At 44.4% G+C, this 24,453-nt stretch overlaps 1 protein-coding gene across 1 annotated transcript in view; it reads left to right on the top strand.

Annotated features, from left to right (window-relative positions):
- Positions 1-24,453, top strand: part of LOC143784099 (disintegrin and metalloproteinase domain-containing protein 10-like) — a 276,865-nt gene that overhangs the window by 183,787 nt on the left and 68,625 nt on the right. Inside the window, exon 10 of the mRNA XM_077271955.1 lies at positions 3,952-4,123. Within this exon, the coding sequence (XP_077128070.1) occupies positions 3,952-4,123 (172 nt within the window). The remainder of the gene's footprint in view (positions 1-3,951; positions 4,124-24,453) is intronic.

Raw genomic sequence — 24,453 nt, 5'->3', positions numbered from 1 at the left:
GTCGCATGCAAAGAACAGATCCCCAGAGCTCCATTCCAAGTATCGTGACCAAATACAGGGGATTGCGAAAGTATTGACCCACCTTGGCATTTTTTTTGTTTTGCTACTTCACTGTTTTTTTTGAGGGTTTGAATCAGTTCATGTAGAGAACATGCCTATAACTGTGAACATTTGTTTTTCTTTTTTTTTGTGAAGCAAAAATCAAATAGGACAAAATAAAGTAAAACTTCAAACGCCTAAAGTCAGTAGTTTGTAGAGCCTCCTTTTGCTGCAATTATAGCTGCAAGTCGCTTTGGTTAAGTCTCTATGAGCTTTACACATCTTGCCACTGGGATTTTTTCCCATTTCTGAAGTCAAAACTGATCCAGCTCCTTCAAGTTAGATGGTTTCCTATGGTAAACAGCAATCTTCAAGTCTGACCACAGAATGTCAAATGGATTAAGGTCTGGGCTTTAACTAGGCATATCCAAAACATTTACACTTTTCTCCTTAAACCACTCAAGTGTTGCTTTAGCAGTATGCTTTGAGTCATTGTTTTGTTGGAAGGTGAACCTCCATCCCAGTCTCAAAGCACTGACAGACTGAAACAGGTTTTACTCAGGAGTATCTCTGTATTTCAACGCACCATCCATCTTCCCCTCGATTCAGACCATTTTTCCTTTCCCTGCTGATGAAAAACATCCCCACAGCATAATGCTGCCACCACCATGTTTCACTATGGGGATGTTGTTCTTTGGCTAATGAGCTGTCTTGGTTTGGTGCTAGACATAGTGTTTACCTTGATCGTCAAAAATTTCAATTTTGGTCTCATCTTACCACTGCACCTTCCTTCATACATTTGGCGAGTCTCCCACATGTCTTTTGGTTAAACTCAAAAAGAACCTTACAATTGTTGTGTGTAAGTAAAAGATTTTTTCTGTCCAGTTTTTTATTAAGGTCACCTCTATGGAATGTACGGCTTATTGTGGTGGTATGGACAGATGCAGACTCTGCTTTGGGACTTTGCAGCTCCTTCAGGGTTACCTTTGATCTCTGTGCTGACTCTCTGATTAATGTCCTTATTGCATGGGCTGTGAGTTTTGGTGAACAGTCCTCTCTTGGCAGATTTGTTATGGTAACATGCTCTTTTCCATTTGATGATCATGGATTTGATGGTGCTTTAGGGGATCATCAGAGATTAGGATATTTTTTTTATAACCTAACCTGACTTTTACTTCTCAACAACTTTGTCCCTGCCTTGTTTGGAGATCTTCTTGTTCTTCATGGTGTTGTTTGGTTAGTGGTGCCTCTTGCTTAATGGTGTTGCAGCCTCTGTGGCCTTTCAGAAAAGGTGTGTATATACTGACAGACCATGTGACACTTAGATTGCACACAGGTGGACTTCCTTTCATTAAGCATGTGACTTAAGAAGGTAATTGCTTGCACCATAAATTTTTAGGGGCTTCATCGCAAAAGGGGTGAATACATATATATATGCCAACTTTTAGTTATTTGATCCCACAAATTTAATTTATCGTATATACTCGAGTATAAGCCGACCCGAGTATAAGCCGACCCCCCTAATTTTGCCTCAAAAAACTGGGAAAACTTATTGACTCGAGTATAAGCCTAGGGTGGAAAATGCAGCAGCTACCGGTGAATTTCAAAAATAAAAATAGATGCTCCATACCGTTCATTATGGCCCCATAGCTGTGCCATATAGTGCTCTGCACCATTCATTATTGCCCCATAGCTGTACCATAGAAAGCTGTGCCATATAGTGCTCTGCACCATTCATTATTGCCCCATAGCTGTGCCATATAGTGCTCTGCACCGTTCATAATTGCCCCATAGCTGTGCCATATAGTGCTCTGCACCATTCATAATTGCCCCATAGCTGTGCCATATAGTGCTCTGCACCATTCATTATTGCCCCATAGCTGTGCCCTATAGTGCTGTGCACCATTCATTATTGCCCCATAGCTGTGCCATATAGTGCTCTGCACCATTCATAATTGCCCCATAGCTGTGCCATATAGTGCTCTGCGCCGTTCATTATTTCCCCATAGCTGTGCCATATAGTGCTCTGCACCGTTCATTATTTCCCCATAGCTGTGCCATATAGTGCTCTGCACCGTTCATTTTTGCCCCATAGCTGTGCCATATAGTGCTCTGCACCGTTCATTATTGCCCCATAGCTGTGCCATATAGTGCTCTGTGCCGTTCATTATTTCCCCATAGCTGTGCCATATAGTGCTCTGCGCCGTTCATTATTTCCCCATAGCTGTGCCATATAGTGCTCTGCACCGTTCATTATTGCCCCATAGCTGTGCCATATAGTGCTCTGCACCGTTCATTATTGCCCCCATAGCTGTGCCATATAGTGCTCTGCACCGTTTATTATTGCCCGATAGCTGTACCATATAGTGCTCTGCACCGTTCATTATTGCCCCATAGCTGTACCATAGAAAGCTGTGCCATATAGTGCTCTGCGCCGTTCATTATTTACCCATAGCTGTGCCATATAGTGCTCTGCACCGTTCATTATTGCCCCATAGCTGTGCCATATAGTGCTCTGCACCGTTCATAATTGCCCCATAGCTGTGCCATATAGTGCTCTGCACCGTTCATTGTTGCCCCATAGCTGTGCCATATAGTGCTCTGCACCATTCATTATTGCCCCATAGCTGTGCCATATAGTGCTCTGCACCATTCATTATTGCCCCATAGCTGTGCCATATAGTGCTCTGCACCGTTCATTATTGCCCCATAGGATGTGCCATAGAAAGCTGTGCCATAGAAAGCTGTGCTGCTGCTGCTGCAATAAAAATAATAAAACACATACTCACCTTTCTTGCTTGCAGCTCCTCAGCGTCCCGTCCCGGCGTCTCTCTGCACTGATCAGGCAGAGGGCGGCGCGCACACTATATGCGTCATCGCGCCCTCTGACCTGCACAGTCAGTGCGGAGAGAGAGACGCTGGGAAGACAGAGCGGCGCCCGGCGGGTGGAACGCGGACAGGTGAATATGACATACTTACCTGCTCCTGGCGTCCCGCTCCTTCCCCCGGACAGCTGGTCTTCGGTGCCGCAGCCTCTTCCTCTGTCAGCGGTCACCGTTACCGCTGATTAGAGAAATGAATAGGCGGCTCCGCCCCTATGGGAGTGGAGTCCATATTCATTTCTCTAATGAGCGGTCCCACGTGACCGCTGAACAGGGGAAGAGCTGCGGCACCCGGAGACCGTGGGACGGGCAGGGGGAGCGCCAGGAGCCCCAGAAGCAGGTAAGTATACCTCAGCGCCCTCTCCCCCTCACCCGCCGACCCTGCCGCCGACCGTGACTCGAGTATGAGCCGAGAGGGGCACTTTCAGCCCAAAAATTTGGGCTGAAAATCTCGGCTTATACTCGAGTATATACGGTATGCCTATATTTTTCCTATTTAATTTCACCAACTTAGACTATTTAGTGCTGATGCATCACACACAAATTGGATTATACAAAAATATTTAAATACAGCTTGTAATGTAACAAAATAGGTAAAAAGCCAAGGGGGTTAATAATTTCACAAACCACTGTAGGTGGATAGGTCTTCAATATCTAAGTCCAGACAACCCCTTAATGGAATTAGCTATTGATATTGTTGGGATTGGTTTCAGTCTCCTATATGTATGAGGACCACCTAAACTGTCTCTCCACCTGTATCAGATGGTGGAAAAAAGGGTTGTGTATATTGAATATCAACATGCCAAATCCTGTCTTTCTGCAGGGATGGGACTCTGTCAAAATTGTATGGCAGCAGTTTATTTCTGTTTCTCATTAACATGCACACTAGTCAGTTATGGCAGATCCAAGCACAGCAAAAAAGCCAGAATTTACTGTAATTTGAAAAATGTTCTACAGTTTCTATAGTACATAACTTTTCTAATTTAAATGTTCTTTACCAATTATTATTCATGGCATATTTTTTTTTCAGCATGACAAAGATGATCAATGTGCAAATTTCACTGTTTCCAGTCCAAATGGAAATTATTTGATGTTTCCTTATGCCATGGATGGAAACCAGTACAATAATGACAAATTTTCTACTTGCTCAATTTATTATATAGCATCCCTTTTAAAAATAAAAAAGGACAAGTGTTTTGTTGGTAAGTAAATTATATTTCCCGTTTATTCCATAACTGATTTTCAACTGAAATAGTATACAGTATAAGTATTTTCTAAATATCCAAATAGAAAGGAAGCAAAACATAGGGGATTAACCCCTTCACCCCGAAGCCTGTTTTCACGTTTCTGACCAGGCCAATTTTTACAATTCTGACCACTGTCAATTTATGAGATCATAACTCTGGAACGCTTCAAAGGATCCCACTGATTCTGACCACTGATAGTGGTAAAATTTCTTTGATGTGACTTACGTTTATTTGTGAAAAAATTGGAAATTTGGCTACAATTTTGAAAATTTCTACTTTACATCAGCACAATTGTTGAAACATATTTTTTTTTGTTAGGAAGTTATAAGGGTTAAAAGTTTACCAGCGATTTCTCATTTTTACAACAAAATTAGCAAAACCATTTTTTTAGGGGCCACTTCACATTTGAAGTGACTTTGAGGGGTCTATATGATAGAAAATACCCAAAAGTGACACTATTCTTAAAACTGTACCCCTCAAGGTGCTCAAAACCACATTCAAGATGTTTATTAACCCTTCAGGTGCTTCATAGCAATTAATGGAATGTGGAAGGAAAAAATAAATATTTAACTTTCTTTTACAAAAATGTTCCTTATTACCTATTTTTTTTTAAAACTTTCGCAAAGGTAACAGGAGAAAATGGACCATACAATTTGTTGTGCAATTTCTCCTCAGCATGCCGATACCCCATATGTGGTGGAAAGCTATTGTTTGGGCGCACGGCAAAGCTCGAAAGGGAAAGAGCGCCATTTCAATATTTGAATGTAAAATTTGCTGTCATAATTAGCGGATGCCATGTCGTGTTTGGAGAGCCCCTGATGTGCCTAAACAGTGGAAACCCTCAACAAGTGACACCATTTTGGAAACTAGACCCTTTAGAGAACTTATCTAGATGGGTGGTGAGCAACTTGAACCCCCGCTGATTCACAGAAGTTTATAACATTGAGCTGTGAAAATAAAAAAATCATATTTTTCCCACAAAAATGATTTTAGCTACAAATTTTGCATTTTCATAGGGGTAACAGGAGATATTGCACCATACAATTTGTTGAGCAATTTCTCTGGAGTACGCCAATACCCAATATGTGAATAAAAACAACTGTTTGGGTGCACGACAGGGCTTGGAAAGTAAGGAGTGTCTTTTGAATTTTTGAATGTAAAATTTGCTGGAATAATTACCGGACGCCATGTTGCATTTGGAGAGTCCCTGATGTGCCTAAACAGTGGAAACCCCCCACAAGTGACACCATTTTGCAAACAAGATCCCTTAGGGAACATATCTAGATGTGCATTCAGCACCTCAAACCACCAGGTGCTTCACAAATGTTTATAATTATAATGTTAAGCCGTGAAAATAAAAAAAATGACATTTTTCCCAGAAAAATCTTTTTTAATTCTAAATTTTGTATGTTCACAAGGGTATCAGGAGAAAATGGACCCCAAAAGTTGTTATGCAATTTCTCTTGAGTTCACCGATACCCCATATGTGGTCGAAAACTACTTTTGAGGCACAGTGCAAACCTCAAAAGGGAAGGAGCGCCATATTACAATGCAGATTTTGCTGCGCTGGTTTGAGAGTGCCATGTCACATTGGCAGAGCCCCTGAGGTTCTAGAACAGCAGAAACCCCATAAGTGACCCCATTTTACAAATAAAACCTCTCAATGAATTCATCTTGGGGTGCAGAGATTATATTCAAACCACAGGGGTGTCACAGAATTTTATACCACTGGGCAGTGAAGAAAAAATTATTTACATTTTTACCACCAAGATTGAGTGTTAGCTCCAAGCTTTACATTTTCATAATGGCACTAAAATTTGTTCCACAATTTCTGTTGAATGTAGAAAAAACCCATATGTGAATGTACAGTACTGCTTAGCTACACGGTGAGACTTGGGAGGGACGGAGCGATATTTGACTCCTGGAGCGTAAATTTTCCTAGAATAGTTTGCGGACTCCATATAAAGAGCCCCTATGTGCTAGAAAATCAGAATCCCACATCAAGTGACTGCATTTTGGAAATTATACCCATTTGGAAATTTATATTCAGGCGTAGTGACGATTTTGACTCCATGGGTGGTTTCAGAAACAAGTAGTGGATGTTGCTGAGTGAAAATTGCAAACTGCCATTGTAGTGACCAGTACGCTGTAGTGACCAGTACATTTTAGTGATCAGTACATTATCCCCAGCTCATGCTTCTGGACACACGCAGCTATAAAATTGGCAGCCTCTCATCACTACAGAAATTCCAAATATGAGGGTGCTAAATGTGGTTTAGACACACTGGGGCTCAGAAGGGAGGGGAGGTATTTGGATTTGGGAGCACAGAATTTGCTGAATTTCTTTTGGGAGCAAGGCTCCATTTCGCTTTTCCTGAGCCTTTGTGCTACTAGTAATGTGGAAACCTGCTATATTACATTAACAGATGACGTACATGTGTTTATTGCCATCTCACAGATCTGCGGAGCATCGTTTTTCTCTGTAAGGCCGGCGTCGCACTACTGTAGAATACGGGCGAGTGCTATGCGAGAAAATATTGCATAGCACTCGACCCAATGTTAACCCCTTAAGCCCCGAGGGTGGTTTGCACATTAATGACCGGGCCAATTTTTACAATTCTGACCACTGTCCCTTTATGAGGTTATAACTCTGGAACGCTTCAACGGATCCCTGTGATTCTGGCACTGTTTTCTCAGGACATATTATACTTCATGATAGTTGTAATATTTCTTTGATATTACCTGCGTTTATTTGTGAAAAAAGCAGAAATTTGGCGAAAAGTTTGGAAATTTCGCAATTTTCCAACTTTGAATTTTTATGCCCTTAAATCACAGAAAATACTTAATAAGTATCATTTCCCACATGTCTACTTTACATCAGCACAATTTTGGAAACAAAATTTTTTTTTGTTAGGGAGGTATAAGGGTTAAAATCTGACCAGCAATTTCTAATTTTTACAACACCCATTTTTTTAGGAACCACATCACATTTGAAGTCATTTTGAGGGGTCTATATGATAGAAAATAACCAAGTGTGACACCGTTCTAAAAACTGCACCCCTCAAGGTGCTCAAAACCACATTCAAGAAGTTTATTAACCCTTCTGGTGCTTCACAGGAATTTTTGGAATGTTTAAAAAAAAATTTTTTCACAAAAATGTTTATTCAGCTCCAATTTGTTTTATTTTACCAAGGGTAACAGGAGAAAATGGACCCCAAAACTTGTTGTACAATTTGTCCTGAGTATCACGATACCCTATATGTGGGGGTAAACCACTGTTTGGGTGCATGGCAGAGCTCAGAAGGGAAGGAGCGCCGTTTGACTTTTCAATGCAAAATTGGCTGGAATTAAGATGGGACACCATGTTGCATTTGGAGAGCCCCTCATGTGCGTAAACATTGAAAACCCCCACAAGTGACACCATTTTGGAAAGTAGACCCCCTAAGGAACTTATCTAGATGTGTTGTGAGAGCTTTGAACCCCCAAGTGTTTCACTACAGTTTATGACGCAGAGCCATGAAAATAAAAATTCTTTTTTTTTTCCACAAAAATTATATTTTAGCCCCCAGTTTGCATTTTCCCAAGGGTAACAGGAGAAATTGGACCCCAAAAGTTGTTGTGGAATTTGTTCTAAGTACGCTGATACCCCATAAGTGGGGGGTAACCACCGTTTGGGCGCATGGCAGAGCTCGGAAGGGAAGGAGTGCCATTTGGAATGCAGACTTAGATGGATTGGTCTGCAGGCATCACATTACATTTTCAGAGCCCCTGATGTACCTAAACAGTAGAAACTCCCCACAAGTGACCCCATATTAGAAACTAGACCCCTCAAGGAACTTATCTAGATGTGTTGTGAGAACTTTGAACCCCCAAGTGCTTCACTACATTTAATAAGGCAGAGCCGTGAAAATAAAAAATCTTTTTTTTTTTTCCACAAAACACCCAGTTTTGTATTTTCCCAAGGGTAAAAGGAGAAATTGGTCACCAAAATTTGTTGTCCAATTTGTCCTGTGTACGCTGATACCCCATATGTGGGGGGTAACCATCGTTTGTGTGCATGGCAGATCTCGGAAGGGAAGGAGCGCCATTTGGAATGCAGATTTAGATGGATTGGTTTGCAGAGCCCCTGATGTACCTAAACAGTAGAAACCCCCCACAAGTGACCCCATATTGGAACCTAGACCCCCAAGGAACTTATGTAGATGTGTTGTGAGAACTTTGAACCCCCAAGTATTTCACTACAGCTTATAACGCAGAGCCGTGAAAATAAAAAAATCATTTTTTTCTACAAAAAAAGTTTTTTAGCCCCCCAAATTTTTATTTTCCCAAGGGTAACAATTATTTATTTAGGGGCATCATGTTATAGTGACAGATCGCTGATCTGACACTTTGCTGTGCACTGTGTCAGATCAGCGATCACGCAGGCACAGCAGGGAGGCCTACCAGCGCCTGCTCTGAGCAGGCGCTTGTAAGCCACCTCCCTGCAGGACCCGGAAGTAGCCCCGCGGCCATTTTGGATCTGGGGCCTGCAGGGAGGAGAAGCTCGGTACAAGTTGAGCACATCGCCTTGTACCGAGGGTCTCAGGGAAGCCTGCAGGGAGCCCCCTCCCTGTGCGATGCTTCCCTATGCCCCGGAAGGCTGCGATCATGTTTGATCGCAGTGTGCCGGGGGTTAATGTGCCGGGGGCGGTCTGTGACCACTCCTGGCACATAGTGCCGGATGTCAGCTACGATAGTCAGCTGACACCCGGCCGCGATCGGCCGCGCTCCCCCCGTGAGCACAGCCAATCGCTATGATGTACTATCCCATCCCGGGGAATTAAGTCCCAGGTCACCTTGACGGGATAGTACGTCAAATGGGATTAAGGGGTTAATTTATGGGGCAGCTCCCATCACCTTTATTTTCTCGGGCATATTCAGAGTCATTGTAAAATCGCAGCATGCTGCAATTGTCATCGAGACTCAGCCGAGACTCGCCAATGCAAGCCTGTGGATGCAAAAAAAAAATCACACCGCACTTGGCCTATGCGAGTGCTGTATGATTTTTACGTATCGGTGACCTTTGAAAAGCCTGCAGTTCATGTGCCGTGTACAGTAAAATCACACTGACAGGTTAGAATAGAATAGATAGAATAGATATACTGTAAACACATAGAATACATATACAGCTCTGGCAAAAATTAAGAGACCGTGGAAACGTTCAGTTTGTCTGATTTTTCTCTTTATAGGTATTTTTGGAGTAAAATGTAAATTGTTCTTTTATGCTATAAACTACTGACAACATGTCTTCGAAGTTCCAAGCAATAAATTTTGTATTTATTTTCTAAAAATGAGAAATGGTCAAAATAACAAAAAAATGCATTGCTTGCAGACCTCAAATAATGCAAAAAAAAAAACAACAAGTTCATATTCATTTAGAACCAACAATAGTAATGTTTTAACTCAGGAAGAGTTCAGAAATCAATATTTTGTGGAATAACCATGATTTTTAATCACAGCTTTCATGCATCTTGGCATGCTATCCACCAGTCTTTCACACTGCTTTTGGGTGACCTTATGCCACTCGTGGTACAAAAATTTAAGCAGTTCTTCTTTGTTTGATAGCTTGTGACTATCCATCTTCCTCTTGATTACATTCCAGCGGTTTTCAATGGGGTTCAGGTCTGGAGATTGGGCTGGCCATGATTTGATGTGGTGGTCCTTCATCCACACCTTGATTGACCTAGCTGTGTGGCATGGCGCATTGTTCTGCTGGGAAAAACAGTCCTCAGAATTAGGGAACATTGCCTGAGCAGCAGGAATCAACTGTTTTTTCCAGGATCATCTTGTATGCAGCTTGATTCATACGTCCTTCGCAAAGATTAACCTGCCCAATTCCAGCCTTGCTGAAGCATCTCCAGATCAACACCTGGTCATGTAATGGTTAGACGGAGACCTAGAGAGGCGTACAAGCCACAGTGTCTTGCACCCACTATGAAATTTGGTGGAGGATCGGTCATGATCTGGGGATGCTTCAAATATACACATATTTGGTATACTGTAGCCGTGTCTGAAACGACCCGCTCTATAAAACTGTCCCACTAGTTAACCCTTTCAGTGCACGCCATAAAAGAAATAAATAAAAAACTAGGCAAAAAACAATGCTTTATCATCATACTGCCGAACACAAAGTGCAATAAAATGCGATAAAAAAAGACGGATGTAAATAAAAATGGTACAGCTGAAAACGTCATCTTGTCCCGCAAAAAACAAGCCACCACTCAGTTCCATCAGCAGAAAAATAAAAAGTTATAGCTCTCAGAATAAAGCGATGCAAAAATAATTATTTTTTCTATAAAATAATTTTTATTGTGTAAAAGTGCAAAAACATAACACTGTAATCGCTGTAATCATACTGACCCGAAGAATACAGCTGTCTTATCAATTTTACTACACGCATTAAAAAAAAACGCAATTCCTGAATTGTTGGTTTTTGTTCATTCTGTCCCCCAAAAATCAGAATAGAAAGCAATCAATAATGTCATGTGCTCGAAAATGGTACCAATAAAAACGTCAGCTCGTCCCGCAAAAAACAAGCGAGCACATGACTCTGTCGGCCGAAATCTGAAAAAATTATAGCTCTCAAAATATGGTGATGCAAAAACTAGTTTTCACAATAAAATGCGTCTTTTAGTGTGTCAGCAGCCAAGCATAAAAAGCCGATATAAATCTGGAATCACTGTCATCGCACCGACTCGAAGAGTAAAATCGCCTAATCACTTATACCACATGAGGAACGTCGTAAAAAGGAAATAAAAACAAAACTTCACCTACTGCTGATATTTTCATTCTGCCTCCCAAAGATCGCAGTAAGGCTCGGCGCACATTTATCCTGCACTCTGCGCTGAAGGCAAACACAGGGGTTTCCGTGTAAATCTTAAATACGTGATTCAGACAGAACCCCCGGTGGAAGATTCCCTATAATGAGGCAGTTGGAGGCACTGTGGATGCTGTCTGACCTGTGATCCGGTGGTGTAAGTCTTTTTAGAATTGCATAAAAGTGCCGTCAGCCACAGTTTTGTGCACTTCTGAAAATGACACCTCTGAACAGAGGCCAGATGGAGTCCAGAGTAACTCTACTGCCTCGCTGTGGTGAATGGATCCCTCAGGTGTTTGATCTGTTACGTCACTCGGAGATTTAGGTGGAAACCCCCAAAGTAAGCGCTCAGCTTAGAGTGCCAGATAACTGTGATCCAAACGTTTTGTAAAATGTTCCCAATATGTTCCCTTCAACTCAATCCACAAAAAAAGCAAGCCCTCACTCAGGTCTGTCATCTGTTAACGGAAATATAAGGGACTTCCACATTACTGGTAGTGTAAGGGGTCGCAGTAGCCGTCCTGAGCCCCTGAGCATGTCCCGGGGAGGAGTATGTGTAAATGTATATACGTTGTCTCGTACTGCTGTTAAAATGTATATTTAATGCTGATATATATATGTATAAATATTGAACGTACGTATTTAAATGTTCCTGTGGCTGTACCAATTGTATGGTATGCAGGGAGAGCACAGTACACATATTGGGCCACTAGATGGGGGCATTTTGTACACATAGACTAGCAATGCTCCTGATCAGTGTAAATAGTTAATGTAGGAGATGCCATGGTAGTAAAAGGAAGGGAGCTTCCTGTTTAGAGTCAGAAGGGCCTGGGCGCCCATAAAGCTCAGAAGGGCTTAAGTGCCCTGGAGTAAAATAGATACCCCTGTCCTGATGTCCAGCCTATGTCGTGCCTGAGTATTGATGTTCTGTCTGTGTCCTGATGTTCTGCTGGTTTCCCGGGGTCCACCCTGTGATGACGTCTGTCCTGGGTCGGTGTCTGATGTTCACCTGCTGAGCCTGTGCTACGCTTGAGGCCTGAGTGAGAGGCCATCCTAGTATGTCCATGCCAGATGACTCTGGACTGCATCAACCTGTGATGACCCCTGCCATCATCTGACGTCTATCCAAGGTCGGTGTCTGATGTTCTCCTGCTGAGTCTGTGCTGCATCTGAGGCCTGAGAGAGAGACTGTCCTGGTATGCCCATGTGTTGTGAAATTGGATTCTGGGCTCCCCCGGTGGCCACTGGTGGAATTGAACTTGTGTGCATCATCCTCTCTGTTCACCTGTTCCCATCAGGATGTGGGAGTCTCTATATAACCTTGCTCCTCTGTCAGTTTCATGCCGGTCAACAATGTAATCAGAAGCCTTTCTTTGCATGTTCCTGCTACTAGACAACTCCCAGCTAAGTTGGACTTTCGTCCTTGTTTGTTTTTGCATTTTGTTCCAGTTCACAGCTGCTGTTTCGTTACTGTGTCTGGAAAGCTCTTGTGATCTGAAATTGCCACTCTGGTGTTATGAGTTAATACTAGAGTCTTAAAGTAATTTCTGGATGGTGTTTTGATAGGGTTTTCAGCTGACCATGAAAGTGCCCTTTCTGTCTTCCTGCTATCTAGTAAGCGGACCTCGATTTTGCTAAACCTATTTTCATACTACGTTTGTCATTTCATCTAAAATCACCGCCAATATATGTGGGGGCCTCTGTCTGCCTTTTGGGGAAATTTCTCTAGAGGTGAGCCAGGACTGTATTTTCCTCTGCTAGGATTAGTTAGTCCTCCGGCTGGCGCTGGGCGTCTAGGGATAAAACGTAGGCACGCTACCCGGCCACTGTTAATTGTGCGGCAGGTTTAGTTCATGGTCAGTTTAGATTCCATCTTCCAAGAGCTAGTTCTTATATATGCTGGGCTATGTTCTCTCGCCATTGAGAATCATGACAGTTTGACCGGCCCAAAAGGGTTAAATTATTGGCTGAGAAAGGAGAGAGAAAAGAAGTCTGCTGAAATTTTTTTTTTTTTTTTCTCTAGTTCTGAGTGTGCTCATAATTGAATCACTTGCTAGTCTGCCTATACTGCAGCCTTCCTCTCTTTCTCTCCTTCTAATCCTTGAATGGCTCTGTGTTCACCTGTTTGAAATGGATCTTCAGAGTGTAGCTACAGGTTTGAATAATCTCGCCACGAAGGTACAAAATTTGCAAGATTTTGTTGTTCATGCACCTATGTCTGAACCTAGAATTCCTTTGCCTGAATTTTTTTCAGGGAATAGATCTTGCTTTCAAAATTTTAAAAATAATTGCAAATTGTTTTTGTCCCTGAAGTCTCGCTCTGCCGGAGATCCTGCACAGCAGGTCAGGATTGTAATTTCCTTGCTCCGGGGCGACCCTCAAGATTGGGCTTTTGCATTGACACCAGGGGATCCTGCGTTGCTCAATGTGGATGCGTTTTTTCTGGCCTTGGGGTTGCTTTATGAGGAACCTCATTTAGAGCTTCAGGCGGAAAAAGCTTTGATGTCCCTATCTCAGGGGCAAGATGAAGCTGAAATATACTGCCAAAAATTCCGTAAATGGTCTGTGCTTACTCAGTGGAATGAGTGCGCCCTGGCGGCGATTTTCAGAGAAGGTCTCTCTGATGCCATTAAGGATGTTATGGTGGGGTTCCCTGTGCCTGCGGGTCTGAATGAGTCCATGACAATGGCTATTCAGATCGATAGGCGTCTGCGGGAGCGCAAACCTGTGCACCATTTGGCGGTGTCTACTGAGAAGACGCCAGAAAATATGCAATGTGATAGAATTCTGTCCAGAAGCGAGATGCAGAATTTTAGACGAAAAAATGGGTTGTGCTTCTATTGTGGTGATTCAACTCATGTTATATCAGCATGCTCTAAGCGTACTAAGAAGCTTGACAAGTCTGTTTCAATTGGCACTTTACAGTCTAAGTTTATTCTATCTGTGACCCTGATTTGTTCTTTATCATCTATTACCGCGGACGCCTATGTCGACTCTGGCGCCGCTTTGAGTCTTATGGATTGGTCCTTTGCCAAACGCTGTGGGTATGATTTGGAGCCTTTGGAAGCTCCTATACCTCTGAAGGGGATTGACTCCACCCCATTGGCTAGTAATAAACCACAATACTGGACACAAGTAACTATGCGTATTAATCCGGATCACCAGGAGATTATTCGCTTTCTGGTGCTGTATAATCTACATGATGTTTTGGTGCTAGGATTGCCATGGCTGCAATCTCATAACCCAGTCCTCGACTGGAAAGCTATGTCTGTGTTAAGCTGGGGATGTAAAGGGACTCATGGGGACGTACCTTTGGTTTCCATTTCATCATCTATTCCCTCTGAGATTCCTGAATTCTTGTCTGACTATCGTGACGTTTTTGAAGAACCCAAGCTTGGTTCACTACCTCCGCACCGGGAGTGCGATTGTGCCATAGATTTGATCCCGGGTAGTAAATACCCTAAGGGTCGTTTATTTAATCTGTCTGTGCCTGAACACGCTGCTATGCGAGAATATATAAAGGAGTCCTTGGAAAAGGGACATATTCGTCCTTCGTCATCTCCCTTAGGAGCCGGTTTTTTCTTTGTGTCTAAGAAAGATGGCTCTTTGAGGCCGTGTATTGATTATCGGCTTTTGAATAAAATCACGGTTAAATATCAATATCCGTTACCACTGCTGACTGATTTGTTTGCTCGTATAAAGGGGGCCAAGTGGTTCTCTAAGATTGATCTCCGTGGGGCGTATAATTTGGTGCGAATCAAGCAGGGGGATGAGTGGAAAACCGCATTTAATACGCCCGAGGGCCACTTTGAGTATTTGGTGATGCCTTTTGGTCTTTCAAATGCCCCTTCAGTCTTCCAGTCCTTTATGCATGACATTTTCCGCGATTATTTGGATAAATTTATGATTGTGTATCTGGATGATATTCTGATTTTTTCGGATGACTGGGACTCTCATGTCCAGCAGGTCAGGAGGGTTTTTCAGGTTTTGCGGTCTAATTCCTTGTGTGTGAAGGGTTCTAAGTGCGTTTTTGGGGTTCAAAAGATTTCCTTCTTGGGATACATTTTTTCCCCCTCTTCCATCGAGATGGATCCTGTCAAGGTTCAGGCTATTTGTGATTGGACGCAACCCTCTTCTCTTAAGAGTCTTCAGAAATTTTTGGGCTTTGCTAACTTTTATCGTCGATTTATTGCTGGTTTTTCTGATGTTGTTAAACCATTGAGTGATTTGACTAAGAAGGGTGCTGATGTTGCTGATTGGTCCCCTGATGCTGTGGAGGCCTTTCGGGAGCTTAAGCGCCGCTTTTCTTCCGCCCCTGTGTTGCGTCAGCCTGATGTTGCTCTTCCTTTTCAGGTTGAGGTCGACGCTTCTGAAATCGGAGCTGGGGCGGTGTTGTCGCAGAGAAGTTCCGACTGCCCTGTGATGAGACCTTGTGCTTTTTTTTCCCGTAAATTTTCGCCCGCCGAGCGGAATTATGATATTGGGAATCGGGAGCTTTTGGCCATGAAGTGGGCTTTTGAGGAGTGGCGTCACTGGCTTGAGGGGGCCAGACATCAGGTGGTGGTATTGACTGACCACAAAAATTTAATTTACCTTGAGTCTGCCAGGCGCCTGAATCCTAGACAGGCGCGCTGGTCGTTGTTTTTCTCTCGGTTTAATTTTGTGGTGTCATACCTACCGGGTTCTAAGAATGTTAAGGCGGATGCCCTTTCTAGGAGTTTTGAGCCTGACTCCCCTGGCAATTCTGAGCCCACAGGTATCCTTAAGGATGGAGTGATATTGTCTGCCGTTTCTCCAGACCTGCGGCGGGCCTTGCAGGAGTTTCAGGCGGATAGACCGGATCGTTGCCCACCTGGTAGACTGTTTGTTCCTGATGATTGGACCAGTAGAGTCATCTCTGAGGTTCATTCTTCTGCGTTGGCAGGTCATCCTGGAATCTTTGGTACCAGGGATTTGGTGGCAAGGTCCTTCTGGTGGCCTTCCCTGTCACGAGATGTGCGAGGCTTTGTGCAGTCTTGTGACGTTTGTGCTCGGGCCAAGCCTTGTTGTTCTCGGGCTAGTGGATTGTTGTTGCCCTTGACTATTCCGAAGAGGCCTTGGACGCACATCTCGATGGATTTTATTTCGGATCTGCCTGTTTCTCAGAAGATGTCTGTCATCTGGGTGGTGTGGGACCGTTTCTCTAAGATGGTCCATTTGGTTCCCTTGCCTAAGTTGCCTTCTTCTTCCGAGTTGGTTCCTCTGTTTTTTCAAAATGTTGTTCGTTTGCATGGTATTCCGGAGAATATCGTTTCTGACAGAGGGACCCAATTCGTGTCTAGATTTTGGCGGGCATTCTGTGCTAGGATGGGCATAGATTTGTCTTTTTCGTCTGCTTTCCATCCTCAGACTAATGGCCAGACCGAGCGGACTAATCAGACCTTGGAGACATATTTGAGGTGTTTTGTGTCTGCGGATCAGGATGATTGGGTTGCTTTTTTGCCATTGGCGGAGTTCGCCCTCAATAATCGGGCCAGCTCTGCCACCTTGGTGTCCCCGTTTTTCTGTAATTCGGGGTTTCATCCTCGATTTTCCTCCGGTCAGGTGGAATCTTCGGATTGTCCTGGAGTGGATGCTGTGGTGGAGAGGTTGCATCAGATTTGGGGGCAGGTAGTGGACAATTTGAAGTTGTCCCAGGAGAAGACTCAGCTTTTTGCCAACCGCCGTCGTCGTGTTGGTCCTCGGCTTTGTGTTGGGGACTTGGTGTGGTTGTCTTCTCGTTTTGTCCCTATGAGGGTTTCTTCTCCTAAGTTTAAGCCTCGGTTCATCGGCCCGTACAAGATATTGGAGATTCTTAACCCTGTGTCCTTCCGTTTGGACCTCCCTGCATCTTTTTCTATTCATAATGTTTTTCATCGGTCATTATTGCGCAGGTATGAGGTACCGGTTGTGCCTTCCGTTGAGCCTCCTGCTCCGGTGTTGGTTAAGGGTGAGTTGGAGTACGTTGTGGAAAAGATCTTAGACTCCCGTGTTTCCAGACGGAAACTCCAGTATCTGGTCAAATGGAAGGGATACGGTCAGGAGGATAATTCTTGGGTGACTGCCTCTGATGTTCATGCCTCCGATCTTGTCCGTGCCTTTCATAGGGCTCATCCTGATCGCCCTGGTGGTTCTGGTGAGGGTTCGGTGCCCCCTCCTTAAGGGGGGGGTACTGTTGTGAAATTGGATTCTGGGCTCCCCCGGTGGCCACTGGTGGAATTGAACTTGTGTGCATCACCCTCTCTGTTCACCTGTTCCCATCAGGATGTGGGAGTCTCTATATAACCTTGCTCCTCTGTCAGTTTCATGCCGGTCAACAATGTAATCAGAAGCCTTTCTTTGCATGTTCCTGCTACTAGACAACTCCCAGCTAAGTTGGACTTTCGTCCTTGTTTGTTTTTGCATTTTGTTCCAGTTCACAGCTGCTGTTTCGTTACTGTGTCTGGAAAGCTCTTGTGATCTGAAATTGCCACTCTGGTGTTATGAGTTAATACTAGAGTCTTAAAGTAATTTCTGGATGGTGTTTTGATAGGGTTTTCAGCTGACCATGAAAGTGCCCTTTCTGTCTTCCTGCTATCTAGTAAGCGGACCTCGATTTTGCTAAACCTATTTTCATACTACGTTTGTCATTTCATCTAAAATCACCGCCAATATATGTGGGGGCCTCTGTCTGCCTTTTGGGGAAATTTCTCTAGAGGTGAGCCAGGACTGTATTTTCCTCTGCTAGGATTAGTTAGTCCTCCGGCTGGCGCTGGGCGTCTAGGGATAAAACGTAGGCACGCTACCCGGCCACTGTTAATTGTGCGGCAGGTTTAGTTCATGGTCAGTTTAGATTCCATCTTCCAAGAGCTAGTTCTTATATATGCTGGGCTATGTTCTCTCGCCATTGAGAATCATGACACCCATGCCAGATAACCCTGGACTGCATCAACCCTGTTATGACCCCAATGGCAGAGGGTCTCAGAAATAATTACTAAGTCTGCAAACACAAAAAACCAGCTCATAGGGCAGTGGTAACTGAGCTGACCATATATCTAATCCTAGCACCTCAAATAGCAGCAGCCGGGGAACGTGCCTACGTTGGTTCTAGACGTCTCGCGCCAGCCGGAGAACTAACTAACCCTAGAAAGGAAAAGAAAGACCTTTCTTGCCTCCAGAGAAAAGACCCCAAAAGTTGGATACAAGCCCCCAACAAATAATAACGGTGAGGTAAGAGGAAAAGACAAACGTAAGAATGAGCTAGGTATTTAGCAAAGAGAGGCCCACTAGCTAATAGCAGAATATAGTAAGATGACTTATATGGTCAGCAAAAACCCTATCAAAATATCCACGCTGGATATTCAAGAACCCCCGAACCATCTAACGGCCCGGAGGGAGAACACCAGCCCCCTAGAGCTTCCAGCAAGGTCAGGAATCACATTTAGTACAAGCTGGACAAAAATGAGAGCAAGCAAATAACCAAAAAAACAAAGAAGCAGGACTTAGCTTAATTTTGCACGAACCCGGACCAGCAGACAGGAGCAAACAGAAAGGATCTGATTACAACGATGCCAGGCACTGGACTAAGGATCCAGGAAGCTTATATAGCAACTCCCCTGGACTAACGACCCAGGTGGGTGCCAAACTGAGGAAAGACAATCCCAGAGTCATATCACTAGTAACCACAAGAGGGAGCCAAGAAGTTTAATTCACAACAGTACCCCCCCCTTAAGGAGGGGTCACCGAACCCTCACCAAGACCACCAGGGCGATCAGGATGAGCAGCGTGAAAGGCACAAACTAAATCGGCCGCATGCACATCAGAGGCAACCACCCAGGAATTATCCTCCTGACCATAGCCCTTCCACTTGACCAGATACTGAAGCCTCCGTCTGGAGAGACGAGAATCCAAGATCTTCTCCACCACGTACTCCAACTCGCCCTCAACCAACACCGGAGCAGGAGGCTCAACAGAAGGAACCACAGGCACAACCACAGGCCGCAACAAAGACCTATGGAACACGTTGTGAATGGCAAACGACACCGGAAGATCCAAGCGAAAGGACACAGGATTAAGGATTTCCAATATCTTGTAAGGACCGATGAAGCGAGGCTTAAATTTAGGAGAGGAGACCTTCATCGGAACAAATCGAGAAGACAGCCATACCAAATCCCCAACACGAAGTCGGGGACCCACACCGCGGCGGCGGTTGGCAAAACGCTGAGCCTTCTCCTGTGACAACTTTAAGTTGTCCACCACATGATTCCAGATCTGCTGCAACCTATCCACCACAGAATATACCCCAGGACAGTCAGAAGGCTCCACATGTCCCGAGGAAAAACGAGGGTGGAAACCAGAGTTGCAGAAAAATGTCGAAACCAAAGTAGCGGAACTAGCCCGATTATTAAGGGCAAACTCAGCCAACGGCAAGAAGGTCACCCAATCATCCTGATCTGCCGAAACAAAACACCTCAAATAAGCCTCCAGAGTCTGATTAGTTCACTCCGTTTGTCCATTAGTCTGAGGATGAAAGGCAGACGAAAACGACAAATCAATGCCCATCCTAGCACAAAAGGATCGCCAGAACCTGGAAACAAACTGGGATCCTCTGTCAGACACAATATTCTCAGGAATGCCATGTAAACGAACCACATTCTGAAAGAACACAGGAACCAGATCGGAAGAGGAAGGCAGCTTAGGCAAAGGCACCAAATGGACCATTTTAGAAAAGCGATCACACACCACCCAGATGACAGACATGCCCTGAGACACCGGGAGATCTGAAATGAAATCCATGGAAATGTGTGTCCAAGGCCTCTTCGGGACAGGCAAGGGCAAGAGCAACCCGCTGGCACGAGAACAGCAAGGCTTAGCTCGAGCACAAGTCCCACAGGACTGCACAAATGACCGCACATCCCGTGACAAGGAAGGCCACCAAAAGGACCTAGCCACCAGATCTCTGGTGCCAAAAATTCCCGGATGCCCTGCCAACACCGAGGAATGAACCTCGGAAATGACTCTGCTGGTCCACTTATCAGGAACAAACAGTCTGTCAGGTGGACAAGAGTCAGGTCTACCAGCCTGAAATCTCTGCAACACACGTCGCAAATCGGGAGAAATGGCCGACAAGATAACTCCCTCTTTAAGAATACCAACTGGTTCTGCGACTCCAGGAGAGTCAGGCACAAAGCTCCTTGAAAGAGCATCAGCCTTCACATTCTTTGAACCTGGTAAATACGAGACCACAAAGTCAAAACGGGAGAAAAACAATGACCAGCGGGCCTGTCTAGGATTCAGGCGTTTAGCAGACTCGAGATACATCAAATTTTTGTGATCAGTCAAGACCACCACACGATGCTTAGCACCCTCGAGCCAATGACGCCACTCCTCAAATGCCCACTTCATGGCCAGCAACTCCCGATTGCCAACATCATAATTCCGCTCAGCAGACGAAAACTTCCTAGAGAAGAAAGCACATGGTCTCATTACCGAGCAACCAGGGCCTCTCTGTGACAAAACGGCCCCTGCCCCAATCTCAGAAGCATCCACTTCGACCTGAAAGGGAAGTGAGACATCAGGCTGGCACAAAACAGGCGCCGAAGTAAACCGGCGCTTCAACTCTTGGAACGCCTCCACGGCTGCAGGAGCCCAGTTAGCAACATCAGAACCTTTCTTGGTCATATCCGTCAAAGGTTTAACAACGCTAGAAAAATTAGCGATAAAACGACGGTAGAAGTTAGCAAAACCCAAGAACTTCTGAAGACTCTTAACTGACGTGGGTTGAGTCCAGTCATGAATAGCTCGGACCTTGACTGGGTCCATCTCCACAGCAGAAGGGGAAAAAATAAACCCCAAAAAGGGAACCTTCTGTACTCCAAAGAGACACTTTGAGCCTTTAACAAACAAAGCATTCTCACGCAAAACCTGAAACACCATCCTGACCTGCTCCACATGTGAGTCCCAATCTTCAGAGAAAACCAGAATATCATCCAGATAAACAATCATAAATTTATCCAGATACTTCCGGAAAATATCATGCATAAAGGACTGAAACACTGAGGGAGCATTAGAGAGCCCAAAAGGCATCACCAAGTACTCAAAATGACCTTCGGGCGTATTAAATGCTGTCTTCCATTCATCTCCTTGCTTAATGCGCACAAGGTTGTACGCACCACGAAGATCTATCTTGGTGAACCACTTGGCACCTTTAATCCGGGCAAACAAGTCCGACAACAGAGGCAAAGGATACTGAAATTTAACAGTGATTTTATTCAGAAGCCGATAGTCAATACAAGGTCTCAAAGATCCATCCTTCTTGGCCACAAAAAAGAATCCCGCACCAAGAGGGGAAGAGGATGGACGGATATGCCCCTTCTCCAGAGACTCCTTGATATACGAACGCATTGCGGCATGCTCAGGTACAGACAGATTAAATAGTCTTCCCTTAGGAAATTTACTACCTGGAATCAAATTTATGGCGCAGTCACAGTCCCTATGAGGAGGCAGAGCACTGGACCTGGACTCGCTGAATACATCCTGATAATCAGACAAATACTCAGGAACTTCCGAAGGAGTAGAGGAAGCAATAGACACCGGCGGGGAATCAGCGTGAATTCCCTGACAGCCCCAACTTGACACAGACATTGCCTTCCAATCCAAGACTGGATTGTGGGTCTGTAACCATGGCAGACCCAAAACGACCAAATCATGCATTTTATGCAGAACAAGAAAACGAATCACCTCCCGATGTTCAGGAGTCATGCACATGGTTACCTGCGTCCAAAACTGCGGTTTATTTTCCGCCAATGGCGTAGCATCAATACCTCTAAGAGGAATAGGATTTACCAACGGTTCAAGAACAAAACCACAGCGCTTGGCAAATGACAGATCTATAAGACTCAGGGCAGCACCTGAATCCACAAACGCCATAACAGGGTAAGAAGACAATGAGCAAATTAAAGTCACAGACAAAATAAATTTAGGTTGAAAATTACCAATGGCGACAGGACTAACAACCCTTGTAAGGCGTTTAGAGCATGCTGATATAACATGTGTAGAATCACCACAGTAAAAACACAACCCATTCTGACGTCTATGATTTTTCCGCTCATTTCTAGTCTGAATTCTATCACATTGCATTAAATCAGGTGTTTGTTCAGACAACACCACCAGAGGATTAGCGGTTTTGCGCTCCCGCAAACGCCGGTCAATTTGAATAGCCAGCGCCATGGAATCATTCAGACTTGTAGGAATGGGGAAACCCACCATCACATTCTTAATGGCTTCAGAAAGGCCATTTCTGAAATTTGCGGCCAGAGCACACTCATTCCACTGAGTAAGCACGGACCATTTCCGAAATTTTTGGCAATACACTTCAGCTTCATCCTGGCCCTGAGAAATAGCCAGCAAGGCTTTTTCTGCCTGAACTTCAAGATTGGGTTCCTCGTAAAGCAATCCGAGCGCCAGAAAAAACGCATCAATATTTGCCAATGTCGGATCTCCTGGCGCTAGCGAGAAAGCCCAATCCTGAGGGTCGCCCCGTAAAAAAGAGATAACAATTTTAACTTGCTGAGCTGAATCTCCAGATGAACGGGGTCTCAGAGATAGAAACAATTTACAATTATTCCTGAAATTCCTAAACTTAAATCGGTCTCCAGAAAACAGTTCAGGAATAGGTATTTTAGGTTCAGACATTGGACTACTGGTAACAAAATCTTGTATGCCCTGCACACGAGCAGCAAGCTGGTCTACACTTGTAATCAAGGTCTGGACATTCATGTCTGCAGCAAGCACAAGCCACTCAGAGGTAAAGGGGAGGAAGAGAGGAGAAAAAAAAAAAAAACTCAGAATTTCCTTTCTTATAATCCCACTTCAGCAATGCATAAACATTCAATGTTGGCCTGGCATACTGTTATGACCCCAATGGCAGAGGGTCTCAGAAATAATTACGAAGTCTGCAAACACAAAAAAACAGCTCATAGGGCAGTGATAACTGAGCTGACCATATATCTAATCCTAGCACCACAAATAGCAGCAGCCGGGGAACGTGCCTACGTTGGTTCTAGACGTCTCGCGCCAGCCGGAGAACTAACTAACCCTAGAAGGGAAAAGAAAGACCTTTCTTGCCTCCAGAGAAAAGACCCCAAAAGTTGGATACAAGCCCCCAACAAATAATAACGGTGAGGTAAGAGGAAAAGACAAACGTAAGAATGAGCTAGGTATTTAGCAAAGAGAGGCCCACTAGCTAATAGCAGAATATAGTAAGATGACTTATATGGTCAGCAAAAACCCTATCAAAATATCCACGCTGGATATTCAAGAACCCCCGAACCGTCTAACGGCCCGGGGGGAGAACACCAGCCCCCTAGAGCTTCCAGCAAGGTCAGGAATCACATTTAGTACAAGCTGGACAAAAATGAGAGCAAGCAAATAACCAAAAAAACAAAGAAGCAGGACTTAGCTTAATTTTGCACGAACCCGGACCAGCAGACAGGAGCAAACAGAAAGGATCTGATTACAACGATGCCAGGCACTGGACTAAGGATCCAGGAAGCTTATATAGCAACTCCCCTGGACTAACGACCCAGGTGGGTGCCAAACTGAGGAAAGACAATCCCAGAGTCATATCACTAGTAACCACAAGAGGGAGCCAAAAAGTCTAATTCACAACACAACCCGTGATGTCCTCCTACCTTTGTCTGTTATCCTGAAACATGTGCCCTTCCTTGATGTGCGGAATCGGGATCCTGGCATCGTTATGTTCTGTTTATGTACTGTGATTTCATTTAAGTAAACTTTCTTTCTTCATACCTGAAGTTCTGCATATCGCCATCTTGTCCACATGCTCAGCTGCCACAGACCCTGCCCGCTGTCCTTCCCTAGTCTGGGTAGGTCCAGGTTACCCTATGTGGTCCGGTGGGTCCACATTCCGTTCCCACCTGGGACGCTCGACCCATGTCGTCATGGTCTGGCGACATGGAGGCTTCGGCTGGGCCGCGTCTGCGGTCACAGTCGTAACATTGTGACAATGATTTTTTTAAATGTGGAGAATCCAAGTTGAGTCTCCGTCATGTGTGTTGCCTGTAGCAGTAGGGTTCCCTGACTGGCAGGCCTGGACTTACTTTCCGTTGACTACCTGGGTTAATGTCCTTAAATTTTTATTTTTTATAACATTTCTAGTCTAACAACCTGATATTTGTGCCACCTGAGTGTGGCCGAGGAAAACAGCAGTTTGAGCTGTTGCATGAGGTATCAGGGCTTCTAGAACCCACCTCGCCTTAATTAAAATTTAAATTCAAAGCTGTAAATGCTGGCCCAGACCTCATGCATGGCCCATGGCTGACTGCTGCTGTGATATTATCAAATTTTACTGTGGGTGAATTGATCATCAGTCCACTACCTGTGTTACTATCCTTACATTTTTCTACTAATA

Source organism: Ranitomeya variabilis, chromosome 1, assembly GCF_051348905.1.
Source record: "Ranitomeya variabilis isolate aRanVar5 chromosome 1, aRanVar5.hap1, whole genome shotgun sequence".
NCBI classification, from domain to species: Eukaryota; Metazoa; Chordata; class Amphibia; order Anura; family Dendrobatidae; genus Ranitomeya; species Ranitomeya variabilis.
Note: the sequence above shows the minus strand (reverse complement) of the source record. Positions and strands in the feature narration are given on the sequence as shown.